This window comes from Poecilia reticulata, chromosome 1 (genome assembly GCF_904066995.2).
Source record: "Poecilia reticulata chromosome 1, P_reticulata-male-v2, whole genome shotgun sequence".
Lineage (NCBI taxonomy): Eukaryota > Metazoa > Chordata > Actinopteri > Cyprinodontiformes > Poeciliidae > Poecilia > Poecilia reticulata.
The window spans coordinates 3,203,493-3,224,198 of NC_088830.1; the positions used below are offsets into that span (position 1 = coordinate 3,203,493).

General features: G+C 37.9%; 2 protein-coding genes across 6 annotated transcripts in view; both read left to right on the forward strand.

Annotated features, from left to right (window-relative positions):
- The first annotated feature begins 956 nt into the window (after positions 1-956).
- On the forward strand, positions 957-12,989 carry iqce (IQ motif containing E). Of its 4 annotated transcripts, none has more exons than XM_008404479.3 (21): positions 957-1,479; positions 1,921-1,962; positions 2,072-2,117; positions 2,200-2,349; positions 2,513-2,605; positions 2,772-2,842; positions 3,785-3,898; positions 3,982-4,032; positions 4,120-4,190; positions 4,273-4,360; positions 4,457-4,497; positions 5,069-5,223; positions 5,465-5,520; positions 5,605-5,834; positions 6,696-6,803; positions 7,954-8,197; positions 8,304-8,390; positions 8,835-8,950; positions 9,027-9,118; positions 11,828-11,902; positions 12,033-12,989. In XM_008404479.3, the coding sequence occupies exons 1-21, from the start codon at positions 1,408-1,410 to the stop codon at positions 12,152-12,154; spliced, it is 2,124 nt and encodes a 707-aa protein (XP_008402701.1). In that variant the 5' UTR covers positions 957-1,407; the 3' UTR covers positions 12,155-12,989. The 4 variants fall into 4 exon arrangements, with proteins under 4 accessions (XP_008402701.1, XP_008402709.1, XP_017162925.1 ...); XM_008404487.3 differs by having other exon boundaries at positions 958-1,479; positions 5,072-5,223; XM_017307436.2 differs by having other exon boundaries at positions 959-1,479; positions 4,273-4,345.
- A 2,177-nt stretch (positions 12,990-15,166) lies between these two features.
- Positions 15,167-20,706, forward strand: part of ttyh3b (tweety family member 3b) — a 33,645-nt gene continuing 28,105 nt past the window's right edge. Inside the window, exons 1-2 of one of the 2 annotated variants that reach the window (XM_008404466.3) lie at positions 15,167-15,651; positions 18,063-18,248. In XM_008404466.3, the coding sequence (XP_008402688.1) occupies positions 18,123-18,248 (126 nt within the window). In that variant the 5' untranslated portion in view covers positions 15,167-15,651; positions 18,063-18,122. The remainder of the gene's footprint in view (positions 15,652-18,062; positions 18,249-20,706) is intronic. The other variant, XM_081610514.1, reaches the window with a different exon arrangement.

Below are 20,706 nucleotides of genomic sequence, written 5' to 3' on the forward strand. Positions count from 1 at the left end.
CTACTTAATCAGAGTAGTTCCAAGAACTGCTGGTCTAAGTTTTAAATATTTGAGGAGAATAGAGAGGGGATGTATATTTGGCAGGCTCAAAATCCATATTGCCAAAAAATACATCCATGTGCTTTGAGAAATAAAAAGCTGAAAGGGATTTCACCTTTTCTACGTAATGACACTTGTTCTCTGAGCTAATGCTATAAGTTTTATATCAACAGGACGGATGCAAATATTTTCAGGCTCATAAATTAAGTTGCATTTCCTCCTACATTAACAGACTAGAAAGTTAAGCATGATGTAAAATGTTCTACATAATGGGCCTCTGTTTTGTAATGCTTTTAAGCTATTACGGCATCAAAAGAAAAAGCAGAGAATTTCAAACCATTTGCGGAGAACGTTTTCAACAGACACGGACTGAAAAAAAGTTCGACACATATGTGTCAATAAAGGTGCAGTAATCGTATTAATTTCAAGTAATTTGCGAAATAAAACCCACCGTTTTAGGGATAACATGGTTAAGAAACGTGAAAATGTTACAAATATCTTTAAAATTTCCTCTTCGGTCATATTTTAGTACGTTTTCTCGTCAATATGCGAGAGCTTAGAGCCCGGTGTTCTTTGGGAGGCTAGCCACAACACCGTCTCTCTGAGGCGGCCTGAAATTCCCATCACTACACCGCTGGTATCGGCACTTTTTATTTTTATTTTATTTTTTACAATAATCACTATTCAGGCTGCAATGATTTCAGTCAACTAATTTTTTCGCATTATTCCATCTCACTTTCTGGTTTGATTTAATCTTATAATGAAATCTGAATCACACCTCTGTCGCTTAACTTTAACCAAACATTCACTGTAGTTTGCGTCTCAAATCAGCTGTGCCCCTCCACCCACAACCGACCCGCCTTCCCAATCATATCCTAGAGGAAATATGAACTTTTGTTTTTGCCAGGAAAACTGAATACCTATTGTCGGAAGGATTCACAGGACTCAGTCGAAAATTCAGTCGTTTAAAATACATATTTTAAACTGCTTGTTTAAAATATGTTATTTCATTAACTTGATAATGCTTTTAATTTGAAAATGCTTTTGGATAACGTCCGGTAGTGTTCTGGCTCTCTAGCTAGCTTAACTGAGAAATAGCAACCGTGTTGCTACACCGCTGAGAAAACAAACAAGACGGCAGCGCTTTAACGAATATGAACGAATGCACGTCTTATTCCCGGAAAAGATTTTTTTATTTTCTCAAAAAAACATTTTAAGATGTATTACAGCGAGCATGTTATCTGAACTTTCGTGATTGACTACTAATAGCCAGAGGACCCAGCTGAGTAAAATACTTTTGACTGAAAAGGATGGATACCTTACGAGTAGCAAGAGTTTTGATGCTTACTTGACCTCAGTTTACCAGTTATGTTCAGTGCAACTCACAAAATGTCTTTGGAGGAGAGTGATATCCCAACTGATGAGGACTGTGAAGATCTGGTGAGTCTTTTACACAAAAAACCACAACTGTTATCTGTAACTTAAACCGCTTTGTGAGATTTTTCTGTGAAATCCATCAAACTCTTGTGTAGATCAAACCTGACACTTATCCATGGTTGGTTTTTCTGTTAGAATATTTTATTGTAAATTCCTATTTAGTCGGTATAATGTAGCCATAAGCAAACGTCGACGTGCGCATACTTTCTATAAATAATAAATAGTCATCTGTTTAATAGAATGTAGCAAAGTAGACACTTTAGGATTCTACAACTGGGAATATCCTAAAACACATTTACAGTCGGAAATATGCAAGTGTTAAATTACTTAAGCCTCGTGTTTTAAGGCTTGAAACAACCTGAAATGTTTTTAAATATGCTTTTGTCTTAACTATTGTTTTTGTTGTTTTTGACTATTTATTTAGCCTTGTTCTATTTTTTGCAGGTGGAGGAAGGTTTCACTCTTCCTTCTGATATTTCAAGCAAGGTAAACTATATTTTTCTGGTTTATTAATCCCTTTTTTTGTAAAAGAAAAAAAGAGTCTTTAGTTTGAAAAATGTGCCTTCATCCTATTCCAACACCTCATGTTTATTAGAGAACATCAAGGAAAAAGTCTACTGGGAGGCCTTCACCTTCTCCAAGTAAGAAAGCTTGAGCTAATTTGAGAACGTTTACAGTAACCGTATCAACACACACTCAGCTGCATCCTTATGGCATTTTCAGGGTCTCCATATCTCTCCAGCCTGAATATGAACTCCAGAAGAGCAGCAGTGGCAGCCTGGAGACTGCCGAGGCCCTCCTTAGGGGACACTACAGGCAACACTTCAAGGGAGCATCGCTCAGCTCACCTCGCGTCACTGAGCAACGGCCATGGTAGGCTCCATTTTAAAAACCCAGCTGATGCTTCATAGAAAGTGCTTCTCCTCAGATAAAAGTTTTTATCAGAATAGGTGGGAGAAAATGTAGTGCAACCTGACAAAAGGCCCCTTCCGATTTCTTTTGTTCTTTTACACTTTTGTTTTCTCTGCGCTCTCAGATGTGTCATACATGGTGAGTCTAGAGTCTGCTGACAGTCCACAGCTACTAAAACAGAAATCAAGTTTAAAGAAACACCTTTCTGCATCTAATGGTAAGAGAATATTCATAAGTTTGCAAGCTGAGAAGCTGGAGGTCAGATTTTGGTAGGAAAGTAACAATAACAATATCACAAGTTTTTAAGTCAGTACTTTGCAATTGCAAATATTGCTTAGAGATTTCTTCTTTTTGATTCTATGCACCCATTTAATATTTTGCAGGGTTTGCTATAGGTGCTGGTGACTATCAGGATAAAGACAGCATGTATGATGAGATTATTCGCCTCAAAAAGGTAAAGGACAATCAATCAAGTTTATTTGTATTGCACATTTCAGAGATGGGGTCAGGGAGGACATGAGAGCTAAAAACCAAAACACTGACAGTCATTACTTCACTGGAGATGTCTGTGACAGATGGAAGAAATGAAAATGAACAAAGTTCCTGATCATTAGGAAGTGAGCACAAGCTTTTACTGTTGGAGGTGTTTTAATGTGACATATGTTTTGGTGTTGGGCATTATTAAAAGGAAGACTTTCTTTTAAAAGTATTAAACAAGATTCTTAGTTTTGGACATAATGTTTGTGTTTAAAAGAAAAAAACATGATGGGGAAACACTTTTTAACATTTTCTAACACTGATGTTCTGTTGAACCAACACAATTTATTTAATGTGTGTATTAGAGTTATTTAAAGTTGGTATCAGAAAGTTTTTTTTTGTCAGCCAAATTAGTTTACATTTCTATTGATCACTTTTGTGTTTTCTTTGACATATTAAACATATTGTGTGACTTTGTATATATTTATATATGAATATTTTTAAAGTAGTGACTTTATAAAGGAAAGTTAAAAAACTAACAACCCCACCCCCCCATTAAAAGAATAATGGGGGGGGGGGGGATATTGTGATGTGGAATATGTCCTTAGAAACTTTTTCATCTACTTTGAATAATTAATTAAGAATACTGTACTGTTTGATAACTAGGAGCATTTGAAATATATGTGTGATTGAATTGAAATGATTATGTGCAAAGTGCCTTGAGAAGACTTTTGTTGTGATTGGTGCTGTATAAATAAAATGAATTGAATTGAAAGTGAATTCCAAAAAGTCGGGCCATTTTTCTGCTTTTCAATGATCTGTATCTAGTTTTCTTAGCGATGGCTGGATTGTTTTAGAATGGTCTGGATTTGCATACTTATTTATTTTATGCTGAACTTGCTGTGTGTTTTGTGGTCAGACTCTACAGGCTCAGAAGTCTGACAACCAGCAAATGAAAGTCAAACTGCGTCGCCTGGAGGAAGATGGTGCTAAAAGAGAGAAACAAATAGAAGAACTTTTAGACCCCACAAAAGTACAATCCCAGAATTGTTTTTAAATTTCGCTATGAATGCCTTTTTTTTTTGCATTCTAAAAATTTTTCTTCTATGTTGGTAGGGCTCTGAATACATTCGTAGTTTGGTCGACAAAAGAAAGGAGGGCAGTGTGGTGAGTTTGTCCATTTTGTTGGTGAGCGTATGAAAAATGTCTTAAAATATATTTATCCATCTTTTAAGATCAAATATTTTCCTTTAGATTGTCAGTGGGCTGAAGCAGAGAATCCTAAAGCTGGAGCAGCAGTGCAGAGAGAAGGAAAATTCTTTAAGGTAAACTGGTTCTTCATTTCACTGCGAATGCACTGCTGTCTTTAGACCTGCAATATTTTCGGCTTATTATTATTTTCCACAGTAAACTCCAAAGTGAGTTGAGGACCACCAACCTGGAGGAGCTGAAGATCACTGTAGAAACATACCTTAAGGAGGTAATACAGCTTTTGGTGTGTATTATTAAATCTGTTCAGATTTAAGTGAAGTGTACGGAGGCTGTTAAAAAAATAATATTTTAACTATGTTTTGTGATTCTCATCTTTCAGATTCAAAGATTGAGGATACTTTTAGATGCTGCAGAGAAAAGGTGTGAGCAACTGAAACACAAACAATCTCTTTCTTGGGAATTCATCTTGTTGCAGATAATGTAACATACATTTATGTTTTATAAAGCTTATGTTATGTTATGAAGCTAACAAATGGGCCCAATGTCTTAATAACTGCATTGGGAATCAAACATGATCAGGAATTTTGGGCAAATTTCCTGTTTCTGGAAAAATTTGACCTGCTGATACAGATGTAAGACTGATATTGATTCCCTCTGCCATGAGGGGTCAAATGTACCGTAAATCAGAGATTTCCAAAAGGCCCTCAGCCTTTCCAAATAATGCATTTTCAATGACAATTTTAAAGGACAATGCAGCCACCTCTTTGTACTACATTTATTCTTCTTGTAATCTGCTGAAGGTTTTTCTCTCTCTGGCTCTCTGACTATTGTGGTGTGTTCAGTGGTAACTAAAGGTTTGCTGTCCAGTCACTGGTTGGGGCTGATTTTGCAAAACATGCAAATTTCTGATCACCAGGAAATTCCTGTGTGATTGTCATGTGGTGAATGTAAACCATGTGCTCATTTCAGTCTCCTCCTGTCCGTTTGTCAGCAGCAGTCGAGCAGACAGTAAATGTTCTCAGAGGCAGCAGAAAGCTTTAAGCTCCTCCGTTCATCGCTTGACTGAAAACGTGAAGCATCTCCAGCAGGAAAACGCAGCACTCAGGGAGGAGCTCAACACGGACGATCCTGCCGCAGGAATTAAAGGTCTTTGCGTTCTCATTACCGTCTTCAAGCAGCAGCTCCCAAGGGAAACAAAAAAGTTTATTATGCTTTTAAAAACTTTGTTCTTTTTCTTTGTAACTTTGCAATCTAAAACATCCATTAGCTGCATTTTTTCCTCAATATATTCAGTATAAAATCAATAAAAAACCATGAATCATTCCTATATTATGTTTAGAGTTCTGTACTGTAATTCTAAAATGAACATGTGTTTCTGTTACTATAGGTTACAGAGAGTGGAGTAGACAAAGGCTGTTGAGGAGACTGTTAGAGGTGGAAAGGGTAAGAGGAAGCTCTAAGTAATTGTTTGTGTACAGTTTGAGGCTTGGAAGCATTAAACGCTCTCACACTGTCCTGTCCAATCAGAGGCTGGAGAGCAGCAGAAGACACACCCAGTCAGTAAAGAGCAGAGCCACATTCAATGAGCAGGCCCAGACTGTGCCTGCAGAGGTTCCAGGGTTTCCCCTGGCAACAGATGCGGTGGTCTCCATGGGAACAGTCACTGAGCAAAAAAGAGAGGTTTCTGCTCTGAGGGAACGCCTCAGCCAATTGGATGAGGAGAGGGTGGAGCTTCAAGAGAGGCTGTCCAGTAAAAGGTGAGTAAGCATTGAGTTTGATAAACAACATGTTTGCTTAATTAATAAACAAAATGTATGGCATCAGCTTAAGAAGGATGGGATTTACTGGTTTTTAACACTGACAAGCCTAAATAGAAAGCTTTTACACCAGTTTATTGGAATAAATTTGTACTTTTTTTTTTACATCATGTTGGGAAAAAATAGGGAATATAGTACTTTGTATTTCACAAACCAAATATATTCTGTGACAAGTGCAAATACACAGATGATTTAACAGTGAAAAGCAAGTGTAAACCAGCCACAATAACATGATGTAACTGGCTAATTGAAGGAAAATATTACCCACTCAAGTTATCATTCAGGCATCTCTGAAAGTAACAGAAAAAAAAAACAAAAGGGAGAAAGGTTGTGGCGTGGTAGAAATGACTAAAGAAGCTGGAAAGTGTTTGCTTTTGTCACTTTTTAGGTCTTGGTCAGGATAGAGAAAAAAACGTGGCTATGGAATAAGTTTTCCAATTTTCTACAATTTGAATTTAACGTTGTGCCCTTCAGTATTTTTGATGTGACTAAATACACAATATCAAGTGCTTTTTGCAAGTAAAACTTGCTAAATGTTTTACTTGCAAAAGAAATGGCCTTATTCTGAACACTGGAAAGCATTGTTTTGTTTAACTATTTGTGGAACCTGCAGGTAATAAGAACAGAGACTGTAGAGGCATGTACAGGTTAATCCTTTGAACGCTAATGCCTAAAAATATTTAAATATTGAAATTTGAAGGAATACTGAGGGGAAACATGAAGTAGTTTATTTGCAATATTTTATTTTGTCCAGCAGCTGAATAAATCAATTTTATTTTTTGTATTTGTTTGTGTTTTCAGTGATGAAGTGAAGCAGCTAAGGAAAGAAATAGATGAGCTGGCAGAAGAGACTGAACGACTGAAAGCTAAACATAAAGAACAACTGGACAGAGTGGAACAGCAGCATCGGTGTGTTTGTAATCATGAACTGTGTATCACGATGGGCCAATCAACCAACAACCACAGAGAGCTGCAGGGAAAATACTGGAGAAAAAAGTCTGCTACACTCATTACATCAAAACTGAAATCTAAAACATCCATTAGCTGCATGTGCTCATTTCAGTCTCCTTTTGTCCGTTTGTCAGCAGCAGTCGAGCAGAGAGTAAATGTTCTCAGAGGCAGCAGAAAGCTTTAAGCTCCATCGTTCATCGCTACTGCCATTTGTTGTCCCTGCATCAACAAATAGCATCTTTTTGATGGACTGCATTTTGAACATGTAGTTGTGAACATCATATGGAGCACTTTCAGAATCTACATCATAAAAACTTTATTAATAGAAGTGATCCATGTGGTAACCAATAATGCGATAACTGTTCAGTAATACGAGGATGTTTTTTAACCAATCACATATCGACATTTTGCCAATACCTGCAACACACGTACCTGATCGCTTTTCTCTTTCTGAATTCTATCATGCATTACTAAATGAACTAACTATCAAATAATATTTCTCAAAGGATGACAATAAAAATGCAGACATTTAAACTAATTAACAATTCTATGAAAACAGATGAGGTACAGTAACTTACTCTCAAATTGGTATTGCATTAAGAAATCCAGGCCTACTAGTGGAATTAATACATTTTCAATGATTTTTTTTCTTTTAAATGTTCCTCCAAAAATGAAATGACTTCTTAATGGATCACAGGAATATTAATATTGACAGGTTGTGTTATTAGCTTCTTTAATATAATTTAAAATGGCCAGAATTGACAGGTATTGCCTAATAATGCACTATTATTACATTACTGATCGCTACCACTGGTTTAATATTGGGACTACTAAATAATAAGAAAATATTTAACTGTTACACTGTTGCTGAAATTTGTTTTTAACCCATAGTTTTCTTACTTTTTTCTTTCTTTACCATCCCACAATTTTCCCTGCCAGCTCTTAGCTTTAGCATTCCAACCAATAGAAACATACTTCAGGCATTAAACTCCACTCTGTGGCTACTATGTTGCTGTTGCTTGCCATCATATGAAATAGCACACTTGCTTTTACTACCTCTTCATTGTTTTTATCTGATCAAATATAGAGTTACTGGTTTTTTTTCTAGACAGGAGTTGGAGCAGTTATTGACAAGGATTCAAACTTTGGAGGACAGAAGCAAACTCGTACAGGCTGAGGTGTGCTCACCTTCTTCTGCTGTGATGGAGCATCCTGAGGCTCAGAGCAGAGAAGGTCAGGAGGGGGAAGAGGAGGAGGAAAGAGAGGAAGCACTGAGCGTAGATGCAGAGGTGACAAACAAAGAAAAGGCAGCTTTGATCATTCAGACAAACTGGAGACAGCACAGACAGAGGGTAGGTAACACTCTATAATCATGTAAAGGAACTCACTGATGGCTAAGAGAAGTATTATATAAGAAACACCCAGACAGTTGGTTTTTCTTCTGTGTTCTGTGTGCAGGACATTGTGATGTTACAGTCAGTGATAAGGAGCCATTTTTTCAGACATTCATGGCTGAAAGATTTTCTAAAAAACACAGAGCAAAAGGTGTTTCACCACACACACACACAGACACACACACACACAGGCCTTTTACAAAGGTATTCATGTCACTTTAACTTTTCCATATTTTTACATTTTCATGTGATTTGATGAGATGTACCAACAAAAAGTAGGGAATAAATGTGAAGCAGAAAGAAAAGGATACATGGCCCACACACACACACACACACACACTCAGTGTATTCTACTCTAATGTCTCTAAATAAACCCATTACAGCTAGTGAATGGGTGAATGACTGACTGTAGTGTAAATCACTTTAGGGTCATAGCACTACACAAGTGTCGGCCATTTTATCATTTGTTTTTGTGCTGAAAATATTCAGTTTCAGCACACATAAAACAACCACTAGATGGCTCTAAAAGGCATTCATGGAGACTTGTTTCATCTCCTGCCCGTCTCTCTGTGTCATGACCATCTTCTTTTTTCAGTCAGAAGTTTCCTTAAACAGCAAAACCTCTGGTGGAGGACTGGATGTTGCTGCTTTGACATTGATACAATCTGCCTTCAGGGGACATTTGGCTCGTTGTAGCATTGCAATAAAGAGGTTGCTCATTTTTTACACAGAATTTTTAACAATTACAGCCAAAATATTTCTTTGAATATTTTTGCCTGTGCTTCAGCTCAGGATTCGCTGTGCCTTCCCCAGCTGAAAACTGCCCACCTGCTCTGGTACCAGGAAGGGCTGGCTTAACAGATTCTCCCAGGAGCAAAGGTGAGGTACCCATATCTATAGTTTACGTTCATCGGCAGTTGGACAAAACCAGTAGTAATTTCACGCAGAAAATACTACTGGTCAATTCAGCTAGGATTTTAACTTTCTTGCTGTAAAGCTCACCTTTAAGAGAAATGAGAAAAACTAAGGCCCATCTTTCTTAAATGAGCTTTTAGAGGGATAGCAGTTCTAATGCAATGTGTTTGATTAAGTGATCTGCAGCAACCGTGACACCTTATAAACACAAGAGATCTGGCATTTTCTTTGGCATTGATAAGCCAGAAAGATATCTTAGCCGCAATTGTCCCTGACCATTAATCCTGAAAGGATTGATAAATTACATTCAAACAATTTAAAATCCATCATTCAGCAAGAAAATATTTTGTCCAAGTGAGATCCATTTTAAGCAGGTTGTAATGTTTCCAGTAGTGTACATACCAGAAAATTAGCCCAAGGTCAGGAAAACCAACACATTACTGAGAGAAATTGCAAGAAAAAATAAAAATCTCTCCCTCAAATTCTGCATTCTTCAGTTAGCATGTTAAAGTTTAGGACAAATATTTATACAAACACTTTATTTGGAAAGTTTCCAACACTAAATCTAAATGAACCACTTTCCTTCTAGAAATCAGTACTTTGAGACAGATAAGAAGAAAGTGAAGATGAAGATAATATCTAGCATATTCTCTCATAAACCCCTCAAACTAGCTGTGGTGGAGGTATGATTTATAACCACAGGATGTGATAACATTCTGTCACTGAGCTCAGCAGAGCGTTCTCACCTAACCTAGAGGTCAGGGATGCACTGATTGCAGTTTTCTGGCCTGACTAGCAGGAAAAAACAGAGAAATAAAAAAAAAACAATAGCTCATCTACCATCTGTAATCATTAGTATCATTTTGGATCAAAAACAGTTATTATTTAGCTAATAAATAATTAATCAAATACTTAATAGACTCTAACAGTATTTATCTAACAGCAGAATCGTGGGTCAAACTAGGTCTTCAGCAGGGCAATTTACCCAGACAGCAGAAAATGTAGGTGAAAATGAAGAACATCAATGAGATGCAATGGCCAAGTCAAATCCCAGATTTTTAACTTTTTAACTGTTTGTTTCTAAAGATACTATAATTTGGGCCTATTTAGGATTTTCTATAATTTCATTGTCAATCATTACATCTGTTTCCATGACTATATTTTTCAATCATTTTCCAGTTGCAATAATCTCCCACAGCTCAGTGTAGTTTGTGTTGTGGTTAATAATCCTGTGGAGATTCAACAGTAAATCCTCCATAGCCAACATGAACCAGAGTCAGGAGCCTGTCTGGATTTATGCTGTTGTAAAACACACTTCTGAACTTCCCAACTGGTCTTCATTACTCTCCTGACACCTTTATGAGTAGTGATGGATCTGTGCCCGTCTAAATCCATGATTGCTCTCACCCTGCACCAACCAGACAGCCTGAGATAAAGACTGATGACGGAACTCAGCAGATCTGTGAGCCGCTAATGATTTGTAAAGATCTGTGGCTGCTGGATGGTCTAGAATGACCCTGTGAGACTTCAGGGACCTCCTGGTTCCCATAGCTATAATCACTGAGGTGTGATCAGAATATGGCTCCACACAGCAGAGTAGTGAGCTGAGGATATTTTGTTCATATTTAGCCTGACTCTGTATTTGATGCACGATTGGCTTCAGTTGAGAGAGCACTGCCTGAGCAGATCTGCAGCAAAGGGGGTATTTTGTTTTGTATTGTTTTGAAGAAACCGAGGGTTTAACACCAAGGTTTCTGTCCACAGGAGCCGTCTAATATACCGGGTTTCTGTGATGTAAAGAACTTTGATTACAAGTTCTTTCAAAAGACTTTTCACATGCAACTTCACACTGATCCAGGACATTAAACACTGATCCACACTTAAGCTCAAGTTTGGTTCCTTAAGCATACAGACTCTTAATTTAGCTTAATTTTAACTTTATTTACCATATTTTCATAAGATGAAAATAAATACTTGAGTTTATCTGTATTACAGACTTTACTGGACATGCGACAGTAAATCTGTGAACAAGATCAAACTTCTATGCCTGAGGAAGCTCAGGTATTTCAGTGTTTGCAGGAAGATGCAGTAGATTAAGAAATCTGTTGTGAACAGTGCAGTCTGTTCTGGGGAGGCTGACTGCACCAAGTCAGCAAACTACAAGTCAAAACAAGGTAATAAAAAGGGATTCTATGTTCTGGCGACTGCTATGGAAATTGTGCATAAACTACAAAAAAGAAATTGACAACCTAGAATATCCTCTTAACGAAACGGCAACAGAACAGTGTCTGTAGTCAAAGGGCTGTGGACAAGAGATGTCCTCACAAACTTATACATTTATACACACTTTAATACAAAGTATTAAAGTGTTTACACGCTGGTGAACAAGGTTGTTGCAGTTTTTCTTACTGTATATAATAAATACCACATTATGAGGACATGCATTGTGTTCTCTTTTTTTTCATCAGAAATACTTGGTATTTTTTACAAACACCAGGTGCTTGATGTCTCAAGCACTTCTGTATTGGACAGTACAGTTTTTTTTGTTTTTGTTTTTTGTATTTGCCTACAATTATTTTTTAAATGCATCCAGTTTTTACTCACTTCTCTGAGGATTTACTGTGACAGTTTAGAAATAACTGGTTACTTTTTAATTATTATTTTATTTGTCAGGTTCTGCATCTCTTAGTAAAAATGCAGAAAAGGAAGAAGACCATCATCCTGTCGCCAACAGACAACAAGCACAAGGTTAGAGGGTGAAAAAAAGATGTCAGTTTCCTCCATTTCACTGTTTTATTCACACATGAATGAACATATGATTAATAACAGTTGGGTTTAAGCAGATAGAACTTTGAAAACCTTGTCTGTTCCATTGCAGCTCAACAGGAACTTTTCTCAGCAGAGGTTGATGCGGATGCTGTAGTTGAATCTGATGATTCTGATGACATTGTTGTCTCTCCGTCACGTCCATTGAGAAACAGAGAAGTCCTAATGCGTTAGCTCTTTGAGTTATGTGCATCAGTGATAGTCGTCATACGCTTACTTGAAGAATCAATACACTTTAGAAGAGAATATTATTGATTACACAATATTTGCTGTCTAGAAGACTCTACGCATCGAATAATCAGAATACTCTTGGGAGTTAAACTTTGTACAACATGGAAATTTGTTGCACATAATCACTTACTATGACAGGAATGTTATAAACAGCTCTTTAGTTTTTCTTTGTGTAGCTTTAATCTAAGCAATACTCCCAACTATAAGCGATTTGTCTTCTCTGCTGTAAAAGCTGCTGCATGAAGGATCCTCATTAATCTTACAGCAGCAGCCCACATTACTGTAAATTAGCCTGATCATGAGTCAGTACGCCTGATATGGAATCCATAAACATGGCCTCATGCTATAAAACACTTCTGAAATTATGGTTGATCTTTGAGGAATGATGAGAAACCTGTCGCCATCTGATGCACTGCAGAGCAAATCTGGAAATAAATTCTAGATCTCTCTGCTGCAATACTGAACTGTCATTGCAGTGCAGGAGGCACAGTGTTTATGATGATAAATAGACGTATGCTTGAAGAAAGATTCATTTGTAAAGCTGTCAAAAAAGTTCAAAGTGCAAAGTTCTTCGTAGGTGTGTAACCTGATCCAATAAAATGCTGTTTTTATAAATGTAGTTTCAGATTCTTATTTTGAGTTTGAGATGTTTTTTTATTTTATTTTGCTGTATTTTTTATTTTTTGTTTCTATGTAACATTTATTATTTTTACTATGCTCTGAAGTTGTTGTTTTTTTTCCACTTCAAAAGGTAATTAAAAGTTTTTGTTTTCTTGTTTTTGGTTTCCAGTAATTGTTCAATCATTATTAATTCAATCTAATGTGGTTTTGTTTTACTTGAGGAAATTAACATCTAGAATAAACTACCAATAAGCAGTCATCAAGGCAATCTTAATGTTCTACTATAAATCACTGTATTGTTATTTTAAAGCACTTCTGTACACCTTCAGCAATAATCTAAAGAATGTGTTTAAAAAGTAGCAGGTAGCAGAAACGGGTCCAAAGAGAGAATGTGACATACTTGAAGCATCCAACAGGAACATGAACACTAGAGAGAGTCTATAGAGAGATAGACGGACCACAGTTCAGTCTGTTTTATGTATGGCATAAAATCCAGTGCCTAAAAGTATTCACCTCTTTGACGTGTTGCCATTGTTATTGCTTTTACAAATTCATCATAATCAACATTTCATCATAATCAACATTTGGCTTCTCTGGCAAAAAGATTTACAAAAAACTCTTTAATGTTAAAGTGAAAACAGATTTCTACAAAATGATGACAAAAATATTTAACATAAAGTGACTTTAAAGGGGCTGCACAGTGGCGCAGTTGGTAGAGCTGTTGCCTTGCAGCAAGAAGGTTCTGGGTTCGATTCCCGGCCTGGGGTCCTTCTGCATGGAGTTTGCATGTTCTCCCTGTGCATGCGTGGGTTTTCTCCGGGTACTCCGGTTTCCTCCCACAGTCCAAAAACATGACTGACAGGTTAATTGGCCTCTCCACACCCCTAGGTGTGAGTGTGTGTGTGCATGGTTGTTTGTCTCTGTGTTGCCCTGCAACAGACTGGCGACCTGTCCAGGAGGTCGCCAGTCTGTCCCGAAACATTAGCTGGAGATGGGCACCAGCACTCCTCCCGACCCCACTGAGGGACAAGGGTGCAAGAAAATGAATGGATGGATGACTTTAAAGGTCAGCCACTTTAAAGTGATTGGCCGAATGCAACAGAGGTTCAACCAATCAGTGCTGGTAGTCTCACAATGAATAGATTAGAAATCACCTGAGTGCGAGGACTGTGGTCCTCGAGGTGACCTTAATATAAAGATATCTGTATCCGGAAGGTGCATTCACAGCTTAATCACTATTCCTAGCTGCCATCACAGCATGAAGGCACAATAACACCTCAGGAATATCAGAGAAAATGTTATTGAAAAATGTTACATAGAAACAAGGTTCTTCACCAGTCAAAGCTTTAAGGGAGAGAGGCAGCGAGAAAGTCTCTGCTGAAGAAAACTCACATCTACTCAACTAGAGTTTTCAAAGGCATGTGGTGATGAAGTGGAAGTTCTTTGGTCTGATTTTGTTTGATGGTCAAACAGAACCTTTTGGCCGTCAAACAAGATTCTGCATTTGGGAGAAACCGCACACTGCACATCAACATAAATACTTCACCACTACTGTGAAGCATGGTGGGGGCAGCATCATGTTGTGGAAACGCCTCTTAGCAGTAGGACAGTTATTTTTCCAGCAAGACAATGACTCAGCTAAAGCAAACAGTGATGTTTCTTTATTTTCTATGCAATAAATAGTTTTATATTCCTTTTTAAAAGAAGGAATTGTCATTAATCTGCAGAAATCAGTTCAAAAGTATTTTATTTATTCTAAATCCATTGTCACATTGACATTAACGGTTGTTTGCAGTTGTTTTGTAAAAAAAAAAACGACACACATTTTGCTTATCATGACTGGTTTGTAAAGTCAATAAAAAGGGTAAAAAATCCAAGTGGGTGAATAAATAATCGCAATACTGATTTCTGCCATCATATTCAATAAGTTACACTATACTTCCCAATCAGTCTTGTCAGATTAAAAGTGCCTTTTGAAAATAACTTTAAGGAGGTAATGACGATACTTTCCATTAATTCTATTTTTAGAAATGGTTTGTATTGGTCTGATATATTTATTTCTAAATATGTTTTTATTAATTGTGAGCAGAAAATAATCATAATTAACAGAAATAAAAGCTTTCAAACATCCACCACCCATCATACAGTTAATCTATATAATGTGTTAGTGTTACCTTGTGATAAAAGTTCCTGAAATTATGATCAAATTTTAAGTTATTTAGCTATATTTTTAGCGTCCCCGTTATCCTACACGCTTTTCCACAGCCTGTACTACCACCTTTTCAACGTCAGGGGGAGCCATTTTTGCGCATTTGCTCATCACATGGAGAGACATCCAGAGTGGCAAAGCTTGCCGCAAAGCCCCGTCCTCCCGGGATTTCTACAGACCGTGTTTGCTTCATGCTCCAACAATATAAGCGCTAAATGCACCGAACCGACCCGCGTCGTGGAAACAAATACAGCTACGGCATCGACAAACTGTAAAATAAATAAATATATGACCACATAGCTAGGCCTTTGGGTCAAATAGTTTAACCCCTAATCTGCCACAAGGGAGGACAGTCGAAGCGGTGGTGTTTTTAGGGAAAATGCGTGCAGGTTTTTGTGCTCTTTTCGATGCGGTCGGGACTGTAGCCGACTGGCTCGTCGCAGCTAGCTCGGTCCAGCCGCGTTGATGCCGCAGCAGCTTGTAGTCTTCACGTCCAGCTCCACCATCACGGGATCAGGAAGACAAAAGGTGAGGTACACGCCGCTCTGGTCTCCCGGAAAGAAGAAATAAGCTGCTGAACGAGATTCTGCGCCCGCTTGTGCTTCTCTAGGTAGGTGGTATTCCTGTTCATCCACACTCAGACATGCCAGCAAATTCATTATTTGCTGCATTTTTCTCCTCATCTTTGCTCTGACGGCTCAGTCATTGCGGTAGTTTTAATAATCACAAATCAGAATGAAGCCAGCTAATCCGGGGTTTCCAACCTTTTTTTTTTTTTTTTTTTGTCTAATCGACTGGGACAATAAATAACCTCGCATCGTGTTCATGACAGTATTTCCTCTGCTGAGCTGACCTACATGTGTTTGCTATAATGCACTTGATGTGGAAGTGCGTCGGGCCGCGTTTAACGGCCATTTCTCCTGATTTATGCCACGGAGCCTGTGATTTGCACCACGGGTGCAAACTGGGTGATGCGGGAGAAACGCCAACCATCATTTTGCCATACATAAGATTTCCCCAAGAATGTTGTCTTTAAGATACCTTCAGTGATACATTTCTTTACATTCACCGTCTTCACAGATCATTCTCATCGTATCAGAAAGAGATTTCCCTCCGTTGTGACCGTGTCGCTGCATAATGTATCAGGCAGAAACCCAGCATACACCACAGTCATCCATTTCATCAACACTTATGTGGCTTTCATCGAATGCAAGTAAAACGTCAAAATGCATTATTTTCTCCACACAGGTTCATTATTGCACGCGACTCTAACTCAAAACTCAACATTTTTCCTGACAGTGAAACAGCTGCTGTTACAGTACTGACGTTATCTGGTCAGAATATGCTTCATATTGCAATGCTTTTTCCATATCCCCTGAGTGATGAGGTAATCATACACCAATCGTGCATAACATTATGACCACTGATGTGTAGTGTAAATAACCTTGATTATGGTGGGATATTATGGTGAACATTTTGTCCTTAAAGTGAATGTGTTAGAAATAGGAGAGGTAGATGAGTGCAACAAATTGAACAAGGGTAAATAAGCGGGTCAGAGCATCTCCAATGCTGCAAACTCTTGTTGGGTGTTCCTGTTCTGCAGTGGTGAGCATCTCTAAAAACTGGTCTATGGAAAGAACATTGCTTTGAGATTTTGTAGCTAAAATGCCATAAGCGAACGTTGCTTCTGATAGAAAAGGATCAGTGGTACCCAGCCACTGCAGTTTATTAACGGCTGTAAACCAGTCGTTCTGCTCACCGCCCAGAGAGTCAGTAAGGTACATGCGAGCATCAGAACTGGACCGAGCTGTGGAAGAAGGGGGTCTTTTCTGCAGAGTGACATTTTCTTTTGTGTCCTGGATGACTGGATACTTGTGTGTTGCTTACTTGGGGAACATGTGCCCAGGTCCCTCTTGAAAATGAGATCTGGATCTCAACGGGGTTTACCTGGTTAAATAAAGGAAATAAATAAATAAATAAATAAAAAAGTGACCTTTTTATGCAGTATGAGAAGACGGCAAAGCTCATAAAAGCAGCGATGTTCAATGTTCTGTTTGAACGTTGTCAACATGTTATGTTATCATCACAACATCAATGTAGAATTTAAGCTTCCGTCGCACTGACTCTCGCGAGGTGTACTGGTGTTAAGAAAAATCACAAACCACATGGGTCTAACCGTCTAACCAGTGAGGAAATTAATGACTTTTATCCAGTTATGAGTTATATGTGTCAAAATGAAGAGTGTGGAATTTATTCCTTTTGTTTTTGTTTTTATATTTATCAAGCAGCAACAAGTTGCATGGAATTTAAATTAGAATTTTCTAATTCAAATGAGCAGATATTAATTTTGCTGAATTAATCACAAAGTAAGCAATTATGTCAGTTTCACCGTCAGTGTTAGGCATCCAGCAGGCCAAGGACAGTGAAGCATTTGAATAAATCAGTATTTTCTTATGCTTCCAAAAATAAAAGGCAGACACAGTCTTATGGTAGGACTCCCTTTACATGTACAACAGACCTGAACATTGTTGTAAACCACAGACACCATTTCATTGAAGATGCGCTCTCTGATGGTTGTGCCCAGTTTCAACAGAAAAATGTTTCTGTCACAAAATGTTCTCCATCTTAAACTTTTGTTCAGCAAAGCTTTAAGGAGCACAGCAACAATTTTGGCCTCAAAATTTCCCAGATCTCAGTCAGATTTACTGTCAGTGGGATGTGCTGGACAAACAGCTCTGATCCATGCTGTCCCCACCGTACAACTTACAGAACTTTTTTCCAAATACCACAGCACACCTTCAGGTGTCTAGAGGAGTTTATGCAAAGGGGCAGCGCTGGTTTTGGCAGCAAATATGGGAACCAACACTCTACTAGGCAGATGGTCATAATCTTATGCCCGATTGTTGCATGTGGATTTCTGCAGTAGACTGTTTTAGCAGCGAAATGTACATGAGACGCATTTCTTAGAATGAGACTAACCACTGTGCTTTGCGGTTGTTTAAACTCTGAATTGTTCTGCAGTGTCCTGGTGAAGAATCAGGCTGCAGAGCAAAGTCTCAGTCTGCAGGCAGCTGCATCAGGATGGCGGCCGTGGTCAACTACTCTCCACCTTGGTGGGTGAATCTGCTTCACCGGTTACCTCACTTTAACCTGGAATTTCAAATGGTGAGCAGTGACTTCAGACCAGAGGACTCAGAGTATCAGAAGGTGAGGAGAAAATACGAGATGCTAATTACTTCACACTCTCTCTTTGTTGTGCAGCACGTTGTGTCACGTTATCGTTCCGCCTCTTGTCACATGCACACGCTGTTAAATTACAGCCGACTGGCTGAGTGGTTTCTGTGGGCCTTCTCGTGTGTGGGGTTGTGGGTTCCCTCTGCATTGATCAGAGCTTCCTGAAAGGAAATGAATTAAATGTCCATGAAGCAGGCCTCTGAAGCTGTTACCACTCAACCATTTGGATCGATACATAAGTGCAAAACAATTTCTTTATTAATGGAATAGTCTCATTCCTCACTGGATGTGCAATTGAAATCAGATATTTACATACACCTAATAAACAGATTGTCTGAAGTTAAATCAGACAAAACGTCTCTTGTTTTACATTAGTCAGAATTGCCAAAAAGAAGTTTACACACTGTAACAAATAATACTAGGTTTTAGTCAGCTGGACTGATGTAATCAAGTTAACTCAACACATTATTGAGTTCAACTTAATAAAATGTTACGTGAACTTCAACTTCAAAAACAGAAATGATACATTCTTTAAACTTATGAAAATGAGATGCATCTGTGAGGCGGGCATCGCAGTGTGACGTCATGGTCACATGGTTCACTCTTCAAAACACTTTCAGAATATTTCATCACCATCTTGTTTCTCGCTGGAGCTCTCATCTGTCCTGGAGTAAGTATATTTTTATTTAATTCAATGCTTTTTAGGATTTCTTCTGTCAAACTGTTAGATATAACCAGGTTAGTGGTTTGACCTGTTGTCTAACGTGTTTTAATTCCATATTTCATTTTATATTTATGTTTCATTTTAGGGAAATTAGCTTGTTTGTCAGGACCTCCCATTTCTTCTGCCAGAAAAAAAGAAAACCAAGATATTTTTTGTCTACACATTGAATAAATATTTAAGAAATATTTTTAAAATTCATAAATGATTGAAATGATGTTTTTCTGTATGTTTGAGTTTTAACCCTTCTCTTCATCGTGACCCTTTCCCCTTCCCGCTCTCCTGCAGTCGGCTTGCTGCACTGCCTGCCTGCCACAGTGACAGAAGAAAACTGGGAGAGAGGGATCAAGAAAATAAATACTGTAATGTAAGCAGTGACAGCAAGAGGAAAAAAGTTCTATTTTAATGTATTTTAAATATTATTCTGACAACAAAGACAATTTAAATCCTTTTGAAAGTATATTTTAATGGGGGTCACAACAGTGGTGGATGTGTGTTTTAAAAACTGTAGTTATATTCTTTCCAGCATCCATTGCTCTCATTGAGACTGATGTGAGGGCGTCAGACTCTGTAGCAATAATCAGACGGCAATCTGTGTTTCATGTTCGCTGAACTCTGAAAAGTTCTTTCTTTCTTGGAACGCTCAGTGCTCCTCCTGCTCACTCCACTCTTCTGCTGCTCCAGTATTCAGATTCAGTTCTTGACTAGCTGTTTGTGTCCACGTCTTTGACCTCAACGTCATTAAAAGTATAAATATGTACAGGCAAAATAAAATGTTTTTTTTTTTTCTACAAGAAATTTAAAACATTTTTGTTTCAGTTTTTAATTCAACCATTTACCAAATGATGTACACTAAACTGACCACATCAACACCCTCACAATTATCACTTTTCACACAGATGAATAAAAAACATGGAATTCAAGTTTCACAACGGTCCGGTAAGGAGTCATTTATCTGACTCAGGTGTGCTGTGGCGTAATGATTTCCTCCTTGCTAAGTAGCGTTTTAGCCCATGTTAGTAAAGGTCATGTTTCACTGCAGAGCTTAAGCCAGCATCTTTACAAGGTCTTTAGCTTTTGTTCTGGGATCCATTTTTCTCATTCTCATCATGCCTATACTTAAATATAAATGTTTGAACAGATGAACATGGCATCTTCAAGCATCTGTTGTTCCCAGACCATCCCAGATGAAGCAGACTTTTACAGCTCCACAGTTCTCTTCCTGATATCTTGGGTGTATTCTTTTGACTTTTCCATCAAAACACACTGCTTTGTTGTCTCAAAACAACAAACCAGATGTGGTTTTAAACTATCCACAGGTGTGACTCCAAATGTGTCAGTTAACCTATTCCAAATTTCCAAAGTATCATCTGGGCTTTCCCTCATTGTTTAAGGAGATGTTAATCATTCTACATGTGGACTTCTGACATATTATTTCTCTCGTTGTTGCATTTAGAAAATAGCTGTAATTTTGGCTATTCTAATTAACCTAAAACAAGAAATGTTTGGTTCTGATTTAACTTCAGACACTGAGAAAAAAAGAGGTGTGTGTCTTTTTAACTGTTCATAAAAATCTATGTACGGCTATTTTTTCATTCTTCTCTTTTTGCCCTGCATCTTCTGAGGTTAGTGGAAGACATTGACCAAAATACAGTCCTGATTGGAGGATAGTATTTTAGAAATGAAGAAGTTCAATTTAATTTAGTTATT

Bases quoted from the DNA above. Each gene is read 5' to 3' on its own strand.
- iqce (XM_008404479.3), top strand. From the start codon at position 1,408: ATGTTCAGTGCAACTCACAAAATGTCTTTGGAGGAGAGTGATATCCCA. The intron at 2,606-2,771 runs GTAAGAGAATAT...AATATTTTGCAG, and splicing joins ACACCTTTCTGCATCTAATG to GGTTTGCTATAGGTGCTGGT. The intron at 4,498-5,068 runs GTGTGAGCAACT...TCCGTTTGTCAG, and splicing joins TTAGATGCTGCAGAGAAAAG to CAGCAGTCGAGCAGACAGTA.